This window comes from Leptopilina boulardi, unplaced genomic scaffold (assembly GCF_019393585.1).
Source record: "Leptopilina boulardi isolate dan_hultmark-lab unplaced genomic scaffold, ZJU_Lbou_2.1 LbouV2_55, whole genome shotgun sequence".
Classification (NCBI taxonomy): Eukaryota; Metazoa; Arthropoda; class Insecta; order Hymenoptera; family Figitidae; genus Leptopilina; species Leptopilina boulardi.
In genome coordinates, this window is record NW_026138000.1 from 1995791 (window position 1) to 2015337 (window position 19547).

The following is a 19547-nucleotide window of genomic DNA, read 5'->3' on the forward strand; positions in this document are numbered from 1 at the left end:
TGACTAATATATGCATGCGCAGTTAAGAGGGAGAATTTATTATCGTATTATCTAATTTTTTTTTGCAAAATAATAAAAAAGAAAAAATGTCTAAAAAAAAATCTCTTAATAAAAAATAACTATTAAATATTTAATTATTTTAAGAGAAAATAAATAATTTGAATAATTTATATATATATATATAGTTAGAACAAATATCGTTCGCCATCTTGCGTGCGCTGTGTTAATTAACCAAAAATTCCAATTGTGACAGAGCAAACGAATATGTGTGGAAGTTGTGTTTTTTCGAAAAATTCATTTTTCTTTCAAAAATTCAATGAAATTCGTCTATTTTATGAAAAAAATAAACAATTTGGATCCTAGAAGAATCTTATTAATAATCAGTGCTGTTAATAATAAAAGGTTAGTATGAAAATTCATCTTAAACAAGTTTTTGACATACACTACAGTGGCAACAAGACAATCACAAATAAAAAAAAAGAAAAAAAGCAACTTGATAAAATTCCCTCTCTTATTATTAATTACATTGTTTTATATTATTTATAATTTTCCTTTAACTATAGTGAATTTCTTTACAAATAACAATATTTTTTATTCTTTTATTTATTTCCCGTGTTTCTTAACCTCAAACTGTCACTTTTTAATATCTCTCACTCACTCTCTTAACATATACGATTAAATTTCTAACAGATTTCTGTCATTTTGAAATAAAATGCGTATATTAAATCAAATCTTTTAGTTTCGAAATTATTTTGTTTTTTTTTTTTTTAAAAAAAGATTTGTTTTAATATCGAAAAAAAAAATTTTTTGCTCGTTTGTATAGGTTATGTAAAATCTATTTTGTTTTTTTCCGGAAAGTTTTTTATTCCATATGTGTTATGTAAACAAGCTTTTTGTTTAAAAAAAAAAAAGGTAAGAAAAAATAAACAATATACATATATATATATATATTTATGCGATAAGTGTGTCAAAATTTTATTCGATTGTTCGATTTAAAAAATGTTTTTTGTTTTTATTTGTTTTTTTTTTATTTCTTTATCTCGCGGATTTTTTTTTTAAATTTTTTTATTATTGTTTTAATAACTAAAGCGTTATAAATAATAATTTATAAAAATTCTTTATTTTTACTAATTTTTACTTAATATTTACTTAATTTATATAAATTGATAAACATAAATTATTAATAAATAAAAATAACGAGAATTAATTATATTTTTTTTAACGAGGATTAACTATTATTATTATTATTATTATTATTATTATTATTATTATTATTATTATTATTATAAACATTATTATTATAATTAATTAATTAATTTTATAATTATTATTATTGAATAAATAATAATTTATATTAATTTTCGGAAAAAAATACGACTTTTTCGATTTATTTTTATAAAAATAAAAAAAAATTAATTAATTTATTAAATTAAATTTTTATTTTATTTTATTTCTTTTATTTATTTATTTTTTTTTATTATTTTTTTTTATTTTATTTTTTTATTATTTGTTTTTATTTAGTTTTATTATTTTTATTTTATTTTATTTTTTTATTATTTTTTTATTTTTTTTTATTATTTGTTTTTATTTTTAAAAAGTTATTTATAAATAATTCTCATAAATTACGATCTGAAATTTTTTTTTTTTTTTAAGGAAAGTAAATTTAATATTATTTTTTTTTTTATAAATTATTTATTATACTTATTATTATAATGAATTTTTTGTTTTTTGGTTTCTAAGTTTTAAAAATTTCATATAAATTGAATATAATTTTTTTGTTTTTTTATTTGTAATAAATTTTGTTATTTAAAAGAATTTTTTTTTTCGTTAAAATTTTTCTATATATAAATATAATAATGAATTTTTTTGTTTCTTTTTTTTCTTTTTTCAGTTATAAATAATGAATGTGAATACAAATTCAGGGGAAGGCAGTGATAAACGTCAACCTGAAGCGACAGTACAAACAATTGCTCAGAATTTAACAACAATACAAACAGTGCAAAGCACACAAAATGTTATACAAAGTAATATACAAACAATTCAATCGACACAGGCAATAATTGGCAATGTTGGACAATCTGGAACAATTGTTGGAAAATCAGTTTCACTTGATCTTAATCAAAAATTGTCCATTGCAAAAACTGGTATACCATCGAATATTGTCTCGTCGACAGATTCAAATAAATTGACGACAACTGTAAGTTTCATTTTTTTTTTACTTAATCATTTTCCAGGCCTCGGATTATATGATTTTCATTTTAAAATACAACATTTTTCGACTTATTTTTAATAAAACAACAAATGCGAATTTTTCGACTTTTTTTTACATTTTTAAACAAAAATTTTAAACAAAATACGTTTTTTCAGTATATAATGCAGATATTCTTCAGATCTTCTTTATTTCAATTATTTAACAAATTTTTAACTAAAATTCTTCACTAAATTAATTATTTTTAATAATTTTAATGAAATTCACCACAAAAATTCAAATTTTTGTTAAACTATTTTTCAAATTCAAATTTTTAAGTTAAATTTAATAATTGTTTATAATTTCAAAAAAAAAAAAAAAAAAATTACCAAATAAAATTACCAAAAATTTTTTCATTCAAAATCATTTGAAATTTAATTATTTGCAAAAATTTCAATTACTTTTTTTAATGATTTTTATAATATTCTTTGAAAATTCAATTATCTGAAAGCAAATTTTTAAAATTAAAAACTTTTGGAATTCAATTTTTTTTTTTTTTTAATGTGATTTCTAATAAATTATTCATTAACAGAAATGATTAGAAATTTTACTTATTATACTTTTTCTTTGAAATTTAACACAATCTTTTAAAATTCCAATTATTTCGAAAATTTCAATTTAAAAGGTTTTTAAAAATTAATTATTTCTAAAATTTTACATGTAAAATTTTTTTAAATTCTCTAAATCTCTAAAAATTTCAATTTAAAATCAACTAAAATTCAATTGTTTTCAAAAATTTCAATTCAAAATCAACTAAAATTTAATTATTTTAAAAATTTTTAATTCTGAATTAATTAAAATTCAATTCTTTTTAATAATTTCAATTCAAAATCAACTAAAATTCAATTATTTTCCAAAATTTCAATTGAAAATTAACTAAAATTCAATTACTTTCTAAAATTTCAAATGAAATTCAATTATTTTCAAAATTTGCAATTTAAAATCAACTAAAATTCAATTATTTTCAAAAATTTCAATTCAAAATCGACTAAAATTTAATTAAAATACAATTATTTTTCACAATTTTAATTGAAATTCAATTATTTTTAAAAATTATTAATTTAAAATCAACTAATTTCAATTATTATTGAAAATTTCAATTCAAAATGAAATAAAATTCAATTATTTTCAAAATTTCAATTCAAATTCAAATATTTTCAAAATTTTCAATCGAAAATCAATTAAAATTAAATTATTTTCCAAAATGTCAATTGAAATTCAATTATTTTCAAATTTTTCAATTCAAAATCAACTAAAATTCAATTATTTTCAATATTTTCCATTCAAAATCAACTAAAATTCAATTATTATTGAAAATTTCAATTCAAAATCAAATAAAATTCAATTATTTTCCAAATTTCAATTCAAATTCAAATACTTTCAAAATTTTCAATCGAAAATCAATTAAAATTAAATTATTTTTCAAATTTTCAATTGAAATTCAATTATTTTCAAATTTTTTAATTCAAAATCAATCATTAATTATTTTCAATATTTTCCATTCAAAATCAACTAAAATTTAATTATTTTCAAAAATTTCAATTCAAAATTAACTAAAATTTAACTGAAAGTCAATTATTTTCGAAAATTTTCAATTGAAATTCAATTTTTTAAAAATTTTAATTTAAAATCAACTAATTTCAATTATTTTTTAAAATTTCAATTCAAAATCAACTAAAATTAATTTATTTTCAAAATTTTAAATTCTGAATTAATTAAAATTCAATTATTTTTCAAAATTTTCAATTAAAATTCAATTATTTTCAAATTTTTCTACTTAAAATTAACTAAAATTCAATTATTTTCTTAAATTTTCAATTCGAAATCAACTAAAATTCAATTATTTTTTAAAACTTCAATGGAAATTCAATTATTTTCCAAAATTTGCATTCAATATCAATTGATATTCAGTTATTTTTAAAAAATTTCAATTTAAAATCAATTAAAATTAAAATTCAATTTTTCGAAAATTCCACTATGTGAAATCATTTTTTTATTTCCAAAACATAAATTATTTTTAATTCTGTAAAATTTATTTATTCTCTGAAAATTAACAAAATCTTTTTGAAATTCAATTATTTCTAATAATTCTTTAATAATGTTCTTTTATAATTATTCTTATTATAGAATTAATAAAAATGAATTTAATATCAAATAACATTAGTTATTTTAAGTAAAATATTTATTAACCAATTAAATTTTGTACAAAATTAAAAAAATCGTCGTATTCGACTGTTTTTCGAATATAAATCGACTAAAACGACTTTATTTCTTGTGCCTTAAAGTCTATCCAAAGGCCTGATTTTCAAATTTTCAACAAATTTTTTATTCTTTTTTTTTGCAATTAATTCCAAAATTGTTTTATTTTTAATTTATAATAATAAATAATAATTATTATTATTATTAATAAATAATTTATTATTTACTTTTTTTTACTATAAATTATATTTTTACTATTTTTGTACTATTTTTACTATTTCTCATGTATTTACTTTTTTTTTACTATTTAATTTCTAGTTTTTACTCTATGAGATAAAAATTGGTAAACAATTTTTTTCTAATTAATTTTTTTTTTTTTATTTCGCTCTTTTGTTTTTATTTTTTTATTCTATAGATGATAAAAAATTGTTACATTATTTAATCGATAAAAATATTTATTTTTTAATCGTTAAAAATTGGTAGCAATTTTTTTTTTTTTTAAATTTTTTACATTATTAAATTGAAATAATTTTTTTTTTTCTTTTTACAGTTGATGAGCCCTCTTCGCATAATAAGTCCAAATATGATAAGCAATGTTGAACGTCAATCACAGCCGCCAATTCAAGAGCAACAGCAGCAAATTGTGACGAGCATTCCAGCGACTTATCACGTTCCTCGTGGTCCAGCTGCTGTGGCAAATATCTCATCGCCAAGAGCAACTGTCGCGACTCCCATTGTTAGATCGACTACAGGTCAAACTGTACCAATATCACGACCACCCGGGTAAATTTTTTACAATTTTTCTTTTTTTCTTTTTCTATTTTAAATATAACAAATTTTTTACTGTAATTCTATTTTACTATCAATTTTTTTTTTTTTTACTTTTCTGTATAATTTATTATTTTGTTTATATAATTATTTTTTATGTAGTTTTGGTATTTTTTTTTTTTGTATATAATTTATTATCGTTTTTTTTCTAGGCATTCAAACGGAAAACATGTTTAAAATTAATTCAACAATAATTTTTATTATTATTTATTAATTTCATAATTAATTATTGTAATAATAATAAATATTATTATTTTAGTTTTTTTAGATTCTTTTTTTTTTTTGGTAAATTAAATTGCAAGGTGTATTTATTTATTTATTTGATCTAGATTAAGTACAACAGTTGCCAGTCAACAGTGGCCGGCAAAAACGCCATATTTATATGTTCCACCGCAAAGACATCCAAATTTACCAATTGTACAACGAGTAACGAGACCAATAATGGCGACAACAGTTTATAGCGGTGGTCAACAACCACGTATTGTTACTCCAACACCAGGTCGTCCGATTCAGGCAGTTCAGGCAGCGGTTGTCACTGCAGTTCCTGGTGTTTCAGGTGCACCCTGTAGACTACGTGCTCCGGTTCTTCAAACGAATAATAATATTGTGCCAAGAATAAATGTGCCTCAAGCGAGGCCAACAACACCACAGGAAAGTGTTGCGCAAATTTCACAAGTACCAAGAACAATTCCCCAACCAATTCAGGTATTTATTTACTGTTTTTTTTTTCTTAATTATTAATTATTTATTAATAACTATTTTTTTTACTACTTTTTACTATTGATTACATTTGTACTATTTTTGTACTATTTATTATTGTTTTACTATTTTTTTGTACAATTTTTACTATTTTTTTTTTTTTTGTTTACTGTCTTTTCCAATTTTTGTACTTTTTTTAAAATTATTATTCATTAATAACTATTTTTTTTACTACTTTTTACTATTAATTACATTTGTACTATTTTTGTACTATTTATTATTGTTTTACTATTTTTTTGTACAATTTTTACTATTTTTTTTTTTTTTTGTTTACTGTCTTTTCCAATTTTTGTACTTTTTTTAAAATTATTATTCATTAATAACTATTTTTTTTACTACTTTTTACTATTGATTACATTTGTACTATTTTTGTACTATTTATTATTGTTTTACTATTTTTTTGTACAATTTTTACTATTTTTTTTTTTTTTTTGTTTACTGTCTTTTCCAATTTTTGTACTTTTTTTAAAATTATTATTCATTAATAACTATTTTTTTTACTACTTTTTACTATTCATTACATTTGTACTATTTTTTACTATTTTTTACTATTTTTTACTATTTTTTACACAGTTGACACAAACAACGAGGACTCTAACAACAGCGACAACAGTGAGTCGTATTGCTGTAACGGCGCCTGTTATTGGTGCTCCGAGCAGAATAACAAGCGTCGCTTCTGTTCAGCCAGTTATCAATAGACAAGTAACAGTCAGTACAACTCCTGTAACTACAAATGTTCCCGCCACCGTCAGCCGTATTGTTCTTCCTCAACAACAGGTAATTTTTTTTTTATTATATTTTTTCTATTTATGTCTAAATTATTTTCTAAATTCAATTTTCTTTTTTTCTAAACTCAATTATTTTCAGAATTTTAATATTTTTATTTCTCGATAAAAAAAGGAATAATAATAATTATTATTATATAATAATAAAATTCTTGGTCTGTCCTTCTGTCCTAACTTGAAGTTGGGCTTTTCTGATTTCACGTGTTTTTTTTTTTTTTTTTGAATAGTAATCTTATGCCGTGTCAAATTTGGACAATTCTTTTTCTCATTTTTGCCAAAGTTGTATAATTGTGTTTCAAAATTTCGGAATAAGTTTCTTTAAAATTCCAAATTCGAAAATTCAATTCACGAAGCTCAAGTACACAACGTTTACCAACGAAATTTTTTTTAAACTTGTATATTCATTCCAAAAATTGTATACAAATAGAAAAAATTTATGATGAGAAAAAAGATGCGCCAGGAAATTTCGTACAAGATAGTAATTTGAAAAAAATTAATTTTTAAAAATTTATTTTTAATGTACCAGGGGTCAACGAATACCTATTAAATATTAATTATAAAAACACAGGCCTCGAATCAACTTAATGACACAAAAAAGTCGTATTAGTCGATTTATATTCCAAAAAAAAAGTGGATTTGTTTTTTATTTTAACAAAAATATTTTACAGATTTTTAAATAATTTTTTTTTAAAATAATAATCCTTTTCGAAGGGTTAAAGTTGAAATTTTAAGAAATACTTAAATTTCAAAAGATATTGTTAATTTTCAAACAATTATTAAATTTTACAGAACTAAAAATAATTTATCAAATAATTTTTGGAAAATATTTTTTAAATTTAATTGAATTTTCAAAGATTTAAAATTGAGATTTTTGAAATTAATTGAAACTTTAAGTGATTTTTAATTAAAATTTTACATGATTTCACTAAAAATTTATTAGAAAATAAAAAAAAAATAAATAAAATACAAAATACAATAATTTGAAAATCATTTTTATTGAAAAATGTTTTCAGATAGTTGAATTTTCAAAGAATATTATTAAAATAGTTAAAAAAAAAATTCAATTTCTTTAGAGTTATAATTGAAATTATTCAAAAAAAAAAAAAAATTTCAATGGAAAATTTTAGAAATAATTAAATTTTAGATGCTTTTAAATTCAAATTATTGAAAATTTAATTAATTTTGAATTCAAATTTTTGAGAATAATGAAATTTTATTTGATTTTAAATTGAAAATTTTTGGGAAATAATTAAATTTCAATTGAAATTTTGGAAAATAATTGAATTTTAGTTAATTTTTAGTTGATTTTGAATTTAAATTTAGAAGAGAATTGAATTTTAGTTGATTTTGAATTGAAATTTTTGAAAAAAATAGAATTTTTATTAATTGAAAATTTTTGGAAAATAATTGAATTTTAAATGAAAATTTGGATAATAATTTAATTGAAGTTCATTTTTGATTGAAAATTTGGATAATTAATTTTGAATAGAAATTTTAGAAAATAATTGAATTTGAATTCGAAATTTTTCCAAAAAAAAATGAATTTTAATTGATTTTGAATTGAAATTTTGGAAAATAATTGAATTTCAATTAATATTAAATTGAAACTTTGGAAAGTAATTGAATTTTACTTGATTTTGGATTGAAAATTTTGAAAATAACTGAATTTTAGTTGATTTTAAATGGCAAATTTTGGAAAATAATTGAATTTCAATTGAAATTTTTGGAAAATAATTGAATTTTAGTTGATTTTGATTTGAAATTTTGGAAAATAATTGATTTTGAATTGAAAATTTGGAAAATAATTGAAGTTAAATCGAAAATTTCGAAAATAATTACTTTTTAGTTGATTTTAAATTCCAAATTATAAAAAAAATTGAATTTTAGTTGATTTTAAATTGCAAATTTTGAAAATAATACAATTTTAGTTGATTTTGAATTGATAAATTTGAAAATAATTGAATTTTAATTGAAAATTTTGAAAATAATTTAAATTTAGTTGACATTGAATTGAAATTTAGAAAAATAATTAAATTTTATTTGATTTTGGTTTGAAAATTTTGAAAAAATTTGAATTTTAGTTGATTTTGGATTGAAAATTTTGAAAATAATTAAATTTTAGTTTATTTTGAATTAAAAAATTTGAAAATAATTTAATTTCAATGGACATTTTAGAAAATAATTGAATTTTTGTTAATTTTGGATTGAAAATTTTGAAAATAATTGAATTTAAATTGACATTTTAAAAAATAATTGAATTTTGGTAGATTTTGGATTGAAAATTTTAAAAATAATTGAATTTTATTTGAGTTTGGATTGAAATTATTGAGAAAAAAAAAATTGAATTTAAATTAATTTAGAATTTAAAATTTTTAAAATAATTGAATTTTAGTTGATTTTGAATTGAAAAATTTAAAAATAATTGAATTTCAATTAAAAATTTTGAAAATAATTGAATTTCAGTTTATTTTGAATTGAAATTTTCGAAAACAATTCAATTTTGGTGATTGTGAATTGAAATTTTGAAAAACAAATAAAATTAGTTGACTTTAAATTGAAATTTTTTTAAATAATTGAATTTTCATTGATTTTGAATTGAAAATTTTGGGAAATAATTGAATTTTAATTGAAATTTTGGATAATAATTTAATTTAAGTTCATTTTTAATCGAAAAGGATAATTAATTTTGAATCGAAATTTTAGAAAATAATTGAATTTTATTTCATTTTAAATTGAAAACTTGGTAAATAATTAAATTTTAAATTGAAAATTTTGGATAATTATTGGATTTTTAATTTGATTTTTAATTAAAATTTCGGGTAATAATTGAATTTTAGTTTATTTTGAATTGAAATTTTTCCAAAAATAACTCAATTTTATTGTTATATTTTTTTTGTTTTAAATTATAAACAATTGTTAAATTTCATAAAAATTTTAATTGAAAAATAATTTTGATATAATTGAATTTGTGATGTATTTAATTAAAATTATTAAAAATAATTAATTTAGTGAAGAGTCATTTTAGTTGAAAATTTGTTAAATAATTGAATTGAAGAAGATCTACATGTTATGCTAAAAAAAATGTATTTTATTTACATTTTTTTTCAAATATAAAAAGAAAATGTCGCATTTTATTAAAATAAGTCGATAAAAGTGGTATTTTTGAAAAAAGTCGGAAAAAGTCCTATAATCCGAGGCCTGTAAACATATATAATTTTCATTATTATCATTTAATATGTAATAATATTCTAATAAATTAAATTATTATTGATAATATTAATTTCTTTATAACAAACAATTAAATACTCAATTTTTCGCGCGATTAATTTTGCTAGTATAACTAATAAAATAAATGTTAATAGTAAATAGTAATAACCGCGGGAAATGTATTAATAAATAAATAATAACTAAATAGTAAATTGTGGAAAACAAATTGAAATGAATTATAAAAATTGAGAAATGAATTTACATAATTTTTTTGCTTTTTAGCCAACAATACCGCGAGTTGTTCAAACTGTTGCGTCTGTCTCAACACTTGGACAAGTTTCACGTGTAATAACAACAGCGGCAAATACATCGAATGTAACGAGAGTTACACAACCTGGCCCAACGTCCGTTGCAAGAATCACTGGAATTTCAATGCATCCATTACCATTGACACCAACGCGCACAACATCGGCAACAATTAAAACAACACCAGTATTAAATGTCACACAAACATTACAACCAAAACAAGCAATTCAACAATCAACATTGAGAATTGTTACAACTGGTGCTACTAGTTCCTCGACAAATAGCACAATTGTCACCAATACTCCTCCACCCGTTCTAGGTAAGAATAATAATTGACAAATAATGATAATAATAATAATAATAATTATTATTATTATTATTTATTACTAATTGAAAATTTACAAAAAATTTTCCTCCGTAAATTATATATATATATTTTTTTTTTGTGAAAATTTTAGCTACTTATTCGCAATACCGACCAGCAACTGTGCAACCCGTGAGACTTTTGGTTGAATCAGGATACGAGGAACCTCAACACAAACCAAATGCATCGCCGAGGCCAAGTATTTTAAGAAAACGTGATCATGACAATTCACCAGCTAAAGGTAACGATAATTTATTTTTGAAATTTTTTCTTCTAATTTAAAAAGACAAAAAACAAAAAAAACAAAAAAAAAATTTAATAATCATTCAATTATTTATCATCTTAATTCGCTGTAGGCTTAGCTATAGAAAAAAAAGGAAAAAATTTATAATTCCTTATAATTTTCGATAAAATATAATTAAAAATTTTGAAAAAAATAATTTACTTTTTTAGAATTTCTATTGAATATTTTGGAAAATAATTGAATATTTTGCCCAATTTTCATTGAGGGGCTTTTTTTTTGTTTACATTTTTTTTTTTTTTTTTACCAATTACATATAATTATAATTTTAAAAAATAATTTAATTTTTGAAAAATAGTAGAATTTTTAAATTATAATAAATATTTTTTTTTTAGAAATAATTGTATTTTTTTTTTGGCAGATTTGAACTACAATTTTAGAAAATAATATAATTTTTTTGTCCCAATTTATTACTAATTCGAATTAAAATTTTTGAAAATTAAATTTTTGTCTGAATTAAACTAAAATTTTTGATAAATTTCAATTAAAATTTTGGAATATAATTGAATTTTAGTTGATTTTGAATTAAAATTTTTGTAAATAATTGAATTTTAGTTGATTCTGAATGGAAAATATTGAAAATAATTGAATTTCAGTTGATTTTGAATTGCAATTTTGGAAAATAATTGAATTTTATTTGATTTTAAATTGAAATTTTGAAAAAAATTGAATTTCAATTTAAATTTTAAGAAATAATGGAATTTTAGTTAATTTTGAAAAATAATTGAATTTTATTTTTTTTTTAATTGAAATTTTAGAAAATAATTGAATTTTAGTTGATTCTCAATAGAAAATTTTGAAAAATAATTTAATTTTTGTTGATTTCAAATTGCAAAATTTGAAAATAATTGAATTTCAATTTAAATTTTGGAAAATAATTGTATTTTAGTTAAATTTTAGTTTATTTTGAATTGAAATTTTTGGAAAATAATGGAATTTTAGTTGATTTTGAATGGAAATTTTGGAAAATAATTGATTTTGAATTGAAATTTTGGAAAATAATTGAATTTCAATTGAAATTTTAAAAAATAATTGAATTTTAGTGAATTTTCAATTGAAAATTTTAAAAATAACTGAATTTTACTTGATATTGAATTGAAATTTGGAAAATAATTGAATTTTTGTTGTTTTTCAAGTGAAATTTTGGAAAATAATTAAATTTTAGTTTATTTTTAATTGAAAATTTTTAAAATAATTGAATTTTATTTGAAATTTTAGAAAATAATTGATTTTGAATTGAAATTTTGGAAAATTATTGAATTTTACTAGATTGTGAATTCTAAATTATCTAAAATAATTGACTTTTAGTTGATTTTAAATTGAAAATTTTGAAAATAATTGAATTTAAATTTAAAATTTAAAAAATAATTGAATTTTTTATTGATTTTAAATTTAAAATTTTTGAAAATAATTGAATGTTAGTTGAATTTGAATTGAATATTTTTGAAAATAATTGAATTTTACTAGATTTTGAATTGAAAATTTGGAAAATAATTGAATTTCAGTTTAAATTTTGTAAAATAATTGTATTTTAGTTAAATTTTAGTTTATTTTGAATTGAATTTTTATTTTTATTGAGATTTAAAAACAAAAAAAAAAAAATTTACAACAAAAGACAATAAACATTTTTTTAAAAATAAATAAAAAAAAGTTTTTGACCAATTTTATAATTTCAATTTTGATATATAACTGAATTTTTGTAATTTTATTGAATTTTTTGAAAATAGTAGAATTTCTTTTACAGATAACAAATTATTTTTATTTTTTTTTTTAGAAATAATTGTATTTTTATCAAAATTTTCATTAATATTTAAAAAAAAATAAATAAGTTTTCGACAAATTGTAATTAAATAAAAAAATATTGAAATATAATTGAATTTTCAAAGATTTATAATTAAAAATTTGTACAAATAAAAATTCGGTGAATTGTAATTTTTGTCAATTTAAAAATTCGAATAAGAATAAAATTCGATTGGAATGAGAATTATGTTAATTTGAAAATTCTCTGTAAATAAAAAGTTCTGTAAAAAAAAAAAAAAAAAAAAAAAAAAAAAAAAAAAAAAAAATGACTGTAAAATAAAAATTCTTGCAAAAATTCGGTAACTAAAAATTTTTATTTAAAAATTCATTATTTGTCAAATTTTAATTCGAAAAATGCAAATTCGTCTTTAAAAAAAAAAAAAAAAAAAAAAACATTAGAATGTTAAAAAAAATAAAAACTAAAAAAAATAATTATTTCCAATAGATTTATTTTCTAATATTATTTCTAATAAAATTCTTTAAAATGAAAATTCGAATTAATAATAATTTTTATTGGATATAATTATGAAGTCAAAAATTTCATTACTTTTTTTTTTCTTCCTTCCAGGAGTAGCGAAAAATTTGACACCAGTTCTAGCAAATTTACCGTTAACAAACGCGACATGCAACAGTCCACCGGGTTCGCCGCGAATTGATCGCGATGCAGGCGGTTGTCAAAGTTCAGGATCAACGACTGTATCGGCAACATCATCACCAGGACTTGACGATGAACTTGAACAAACGCGTATCAATATGAATATCAATATGAATTTAAATCTTAATCTTGGTGGTACAACTGTGGAAATGTCACCACGAAAAAAACCACGTAAACAACAATTGTCAAGTGTTGAATTAACTGAATCGCGTGGCACCGATGAGGAAATGCAATTTATAACCGAGGAGAAAATTAAAAAGGAAAAAGAAGAAAAAGAAAAGGAACGCGATAAAAATGCAAGTGAAAAGAAAATTAATTTCCCAGTTAAACAGGAATCGGAAGCAACGCCCGTACGAACACGACCTACTCCCAGTTTGTTAGGTAAGTGCGTTTTTTTTTTTTTTTTTTTTTTTTTTAAATTAAATTTTGCCACGCTATTTGGAAATTTTTTGATAAATTTGGAAAATTTAGGGAAGAGTTAGGGAATTTTATAAATTAGAAAAAAGCCCTAGAAAAGCTAAGGGAATTTTTAATAAATTTAAAAAAAAAGTCAGGGACTTTAATAAAAATATTTTTAAAAAAATTCGGGAAAAGTCACATACATTTACAAATTAAAAAAAAAAAAAAATGATTTAAAGGAGTCAGTGAATTTTATAAATGAGAAAAAATCCTCGAAAAGTAAGAAAATTATTATTATTATTATTATTATTATTATTATTATTATTATATTAAAAATAGAAATTATGAATTAATTGTTTATGAAAATTACACAGGATCATCTTGGAAAAATAGATGGGGTGGAAGATTACATCATTATAGAAGGCCAAGCGATGTGAGACCAAGGGAGGAAAGAAGACCGACTGTTGCCGAATTGGCGCAACAAAAGCAAGTTATACAAAAATTAAATGGATGGAAAATTTATCATCTTAGTGCGCAAATGGAGGATCTCGCAGAAATAGAGAAAGAAGTAAGTGTATATTAGAAAATTACGTTCAAAAAAATTTTTTAAATTTAATTTTTTTTTTTTTTTTTTTTAAATACAAAATATATTTTTATTTTATTCTTTATATAAAATTTTCTTTATACTTACATTTATTTTATTTTCTATTTTATTTATTTTATTATTAGATTTATTATTTCGTTTTATTATTAGATTTATTTTTGTGTTTTTTTTTTTTTTTTTTTTTTTTTTTCTATAAGAAATAATTATTTTCTGAGAATTTCATTGCATGGATTTTTCATTTTATTTCTTCAGATGAATTTTCATTTGTTCGAATTATTATTTGATTGAATTTTCATAAAACCGATTTTTCAACAAAATTTTTAATTAATTGACAAATCATTTAGTGGAATTTCTAAATGATAGAATTTTCATTTGTACGAAATTGAAAATTAACGAATAAACAATAGAGAGAAAAATAAACAAAATTTCAATTGAAAATCAACCAAAATTCAATTATTTTCTAAAATTTCAATCCAAAATCAACTAAAATTCAATTATTTTTCGAAATTTCAATTCAAAATAAACTAAAATTTAACTAAAATACAATTATTTTCCAAAATTTAAACTGAAATTAAATTATTTTCGAAATTTTTAATTTAAAATCTACTAAAATTCAACTAAAGTACAATTATTTTTCAAAATTTATACTGAAATTTAATTATTTTCCAAAATTTTCAATTCAAAATCAATTATTTTCCAAAATTTCAATTTGAAATCAACTAAAATTAAATTATTTTAAAAAATTTCAGACAAAATTCAATTATTTTACAAATTTTCAATTCAAAATCTGCTAAAATTCAATTATTTTCCAAAAATTTAAATTCAAAATCCACTAAAATTCAATTATTGTGCAAAATTTTAAATTTGAAAAACAACTAAAATTCAATTATTTTCCAATATTTTAATTGAAAATCAACTAAATTTCAATTGTTTTTCAAAATTTCAATTCAAAATCAACTAAAATTTAACTAAAATACAATTATTTACCAAAATTTTTATTGAATTTCAAATATTTTCCAAAATTTTCAATTCAAAATCAATTATTTTCCAAAATTTCAATTTGAAATCAACTAAAATTAAATTATTTTTAAAAATTTCAGACAAAATTCAATTATTTTTCAAATTTTTAATTCAAAATCTGATAAAATTCAATTATTTTCCAAAAATTTAAATTCAAAATCCACTAAAATTCAATTATTGTGCAAAATTTTAAATTTGAAAAACAACTAAAATTCAATTATTTTCCAATATTTTAATTGAAAATCAACTAAATTTCAATTGTTTTTCAAAATTTCAATTCAAAATCAACTAAAATTTAACTAAAATACAATTATTTACCAAAATTTTTATTGAATTTCAAATATTTTCCAAAATTTTCAATTCAAAATCAATTATTTTTCAAAATTTCAATTTGAAATCAACTAAAATTAAATTATTTTAAAAAATTTCAGACAAAATTCAATTATTATACAAATTTTCAATTCAAAATCTGCTAAAATTCAATTATTTTCCAAAAATTTAAATTCAAAATCCACTAAAATTCAATTATTGTGCAAAATTTTAAATTTGAAAAACAACTAAAATTCAATTATTTTCCAATATTTTAATTGAAAATCAACTAAATTTCAATTGTTTTTCAAAATTTCAATTCAAAATCAACTAAAATTTAACTAAAATACAATTATTTACCAAAATTTTTATTGAATTTCAAATATTTTCCAAAATTTTCAATTCAAAATCAATTATTTTCCAAAATTTCAATTAAAAATCAACTAAAATTCAATTATTTTAAAAATTTTATTTGAAATTCAATTAATTTCTTAAATTTCAATTTAAAATTCACTAAAATTCAATTATTTTTTAAAATTTTCAATTCAAAATCAACTTAAATTCAATTATTTTGAAAATTATTAAATCATAATCAACTAAAATTCAAATATTTTTAAAATGTTCAATCCAAAATCAATTGAAATTGAATTATTTTCAAAAATTTCAATTCAAAATCAACTAAAAGTCAATTATTTTCAATATTTTCAACTCTGAATTAACTAAAATTCAATTATTTAAAACTTTTTTAATTGAAAATAAACTAAAAATCAATTATTTTACAAAATTTTCAATTCAAAATCAACTAAAATTCAATTATTTAAAAAATTTTTAATTCAAAATAAATTAAAATTCAATTATTTTCCAAAATTTACATTGTGATTAAATTATTTAAAAATTTTTCAATTCAAAATCAACGAAAATTAACTTATTTTCCAAAATTTCAACTCAAACTCAATTAAAATTCAATTATTTACAAAATTTTTTAATCCAAAATCAACTAAAATTCAATTTTTCTCAAAATTTTTATTTCAAAATCCAATTTTTTTTCCAAAATTTTCAATTCAAACTCAACTAAAATTCAAGTATTTTCCAAATTTCAATTCAATATCAAGTAAAATTCAATTATTTTAATAATTTTCAATTGAAAATTAACTAAAATTCAATTATTTTCTAAAATTTCAATTAAAATTTATCAAAAAATGGAATAATTTTTCAAAATTTCTATTTAATTCATGCCAAAAATTTAATTTTTAAAAATTCTAATTTGAATTAGTAAAAATTTGACAAAAAATTTTTGAAAATAATTAAATTTTTTGTCCAATGTATTACTAATTTAAATTAAAGTTTTTGGCTAAATTAAACGAAACTTTTTAAAAAAATTTCAATTTTTGATAAATCTTAATTGAAATTTTACAATATAATTGAATTTGAAATGATTTTGAATTGAAAATTTGGGAAATAATTGAATTCTAATAGGACTTTTAGAAAATAATTAAATTTTAATTGATTTTGAATTGAAAATTTTGAAAATAATTGAATTTCAGTTTAAATTTTGGAAAATAATTGTATTTTAGTTAAATTTTAGTTTATTTTCAATTGAAATTTTAGAAAATAATTTATTTTGAATTGAAAATTTTGTTAAATAATTGATTTTAAATTGAAAATTTTGGAAAATTATTTGAATTTTAGTTAATTTTTAATTAAAAATTTTGAAAATAATTGAATTTCAGTTTATTTTGAATTGAAATTTTAGAAAATAATTTATTTTGAATTGAAAATTTTGTTAAATAGTTGATTTTAAATTGAAGATTTTGGAAAATAATTGAATTATAGTTAATTTTCAATTTAAAATTTTGAAAATTATTAAATTTTAATTGAAAATAATTGAATTTTAATTGAAAATAATTGAATTTTATTTAGTTTTAAATATAAATATTTGAAAATAATTGGATTTATAATTAAAACTTTTGAGAATAAATCAATTTTAGTCGATTTTTGATTTAAAATTTTGTAAATAATTGAATTTTAGTTGATTTTGGATTGAAAATTTTGAAAATAATTGAATTTTTTTTGATTTTCAATTGAAATTTTGAAAAATTGTTGAATTTTGGTTGAGTTTGAATTGAAAATTTTGGAAAATAATTGAATTTCAAATGAAATTCTGGAAAATAATTGAAATTTAGTTGAATTTCAATTGAAATTTTAGAAAATAATTGAATTTTAGTAGAATTTGAAATGAAAATTTGGAAATTAATTGAATTTTAGTTTAAATTTTGGAAAATAATTGTATTTTAGTTAAATTTTAGTTGATTTTGGATTAGAAATTTTGAATATAATTGAAATTTAGTTGATTTTAAACTGCCAATTTTGAAAATAATTTAATTTGAATTAAAATTTTGGAAAATCATTGAATTGTAGTTGATTTTGAATTGAAAAATTTTAGAAAATAATTGAATTTTAGTTGATTTTGAATGGAAATTTTGGAAAATAATTGAATTTCAGTTTATTTTGAATTGAAATTTTGGAAAATAATTGAATTTCAATTGAAATTATCCGAAATAATTGAATTTCAATTGAAATTATCCGAAATAATTAAATTTTCCCTTTAATTTTCTGTCGATTGTTTATTATTCGGCAATTTTTAGTTTCGTAAAAATGAAAATTCTATCAATTAGAAATTCTGTTAAATGATTTTTCAGTTATGTAAAAATTCTGCAGAAAAATCAGTTTTATGAAAATTTAATCAAATAATAATTTGAACAAATAAAAAATTCTATGTAGGGATTTTTTTTTTTTTTGGTTTTATATACAAAATTCCATAATATAGAAAAAAATCGTTTTTGATGACATTTTTTATTTTTTTTTTATTATTTGTACCTTTTTTCCTCAGGTGCATGATAAATTAAAATCAACACTCGCAATATTGGAATCGCAACAAAATGTTCGAGGCAGACAGGACGATGGAATTGAAAGAGCAAATGAATTAATAAAAGGCAACATGCAGAGAAGTAGTTTAATAAGCGAAGGTATGAATGAGGCACGAACGCAATTGGTTGCAATTTTTCAACATCAAGGACATGTACGCGGAATTTTGGAACGTTGTGGTAATAAACGAGCCCAGAAAAAACGCGACAAATAAAGAAACAAAAAAAAATAAAAAAGAATAAAATACAGAAAAATAGAAAAACGGAAACAGACTGAATGGAAGAAAAAAAGAAGTGTGAATGAATGCTTTTGAGAAAAAAAAGGTCGTATTTCTTATCTATCAGAATCTATATATATATATATAAATATATATTAAAAAAAAAATCTTAAAGATTAATAAACAATTTTGTAAGTTTCACTAATTTTTTTTTTTTTTTGTCTAAACGTCTCCTTTTTTGTTTGTATAATTATTTCGAAAAAAAGGACATTTTTAATTTGTAACTTTTATTAATTCATAAAATAATAATATAAAAACTAATTTTTTTTATTTAATAATAATAAAAATATTAATAATAATTATTATTTTTAAAAATTATAATAATTATTATTATTTTTCTATATGTTATTAATCTTTAATTTTCTAAACAATGTTTTCTTTTTTTTTTTTTTAATAACTGTGGATTTTTAAATATAGTAAAAAAAATCATGGAAAATATTACTAATTTTTTTTTTTTTAATAAAATTTTGTTAAAATATTAAAAAAATGAAAATTGATATTTTTTTAAGATTTTTTTTTCATTTAGCAATTAAACAATTTTAATTGACAGCAATTTTTAAT

The 19547-nt window shown here is 18.5% G+C and overlaps 1 protein-coding gene across 1 annotated transcript; it reads left to right on the top strand.

The window, feature by feature from the left end:
• The first annotated feature begins 225 nt into the window (after window positions 1-225).
• Window positions 226-19131, top strand: LOC127290062 (histone deacetylase complex subunit SAP130-A). Its single transcript, XM_051318446.1, has 10 exons — window positions 226-402; window positions 1892-2197; window positions 4998-5230; window positions 5605-5980; window positions 6608-6811; window positions 10309-10651; window positions 10791-10937; window positions 13366-13833; window positions 14226-14419; window positions 18675-19131. Exons 2-10 carry the CDS (start codon window positions 1901-1903, stop codon window positions 18921-18923), a joined length of 2511 nt encoding a protein of 836 aa, XP_051174403.1. The 5' UTR covers window positions 226-402; window positions 1892-1900; the 3' UTR covers window positions 18924-19131.
• Window positions 19132-19547: the final 416 nt, after the last annotated feature.

Coding starts and splice junctions, on each gene's coding strand:
- LOC127290062 (XM_051318446.1), top strand. CDS start 1,901: ATGAATGTGAATACAAATTCAGGGGAAGGCAGTGATAAACGTCAACCT. Junction 10,652..10,790: donor TACTCCTCCACCCGTTCTAG/GTAAGAATAATA, acceptor TGAAAATTTTAG/CTACTTATTCGCAATACCGA. Junction 10,938..13,365: donor TGACAATTCACCAGCTAAAG/GTAACGATAATT, acceptor TCTTCCTTCCAG/GAGTAGCGAAAAATTTGACA.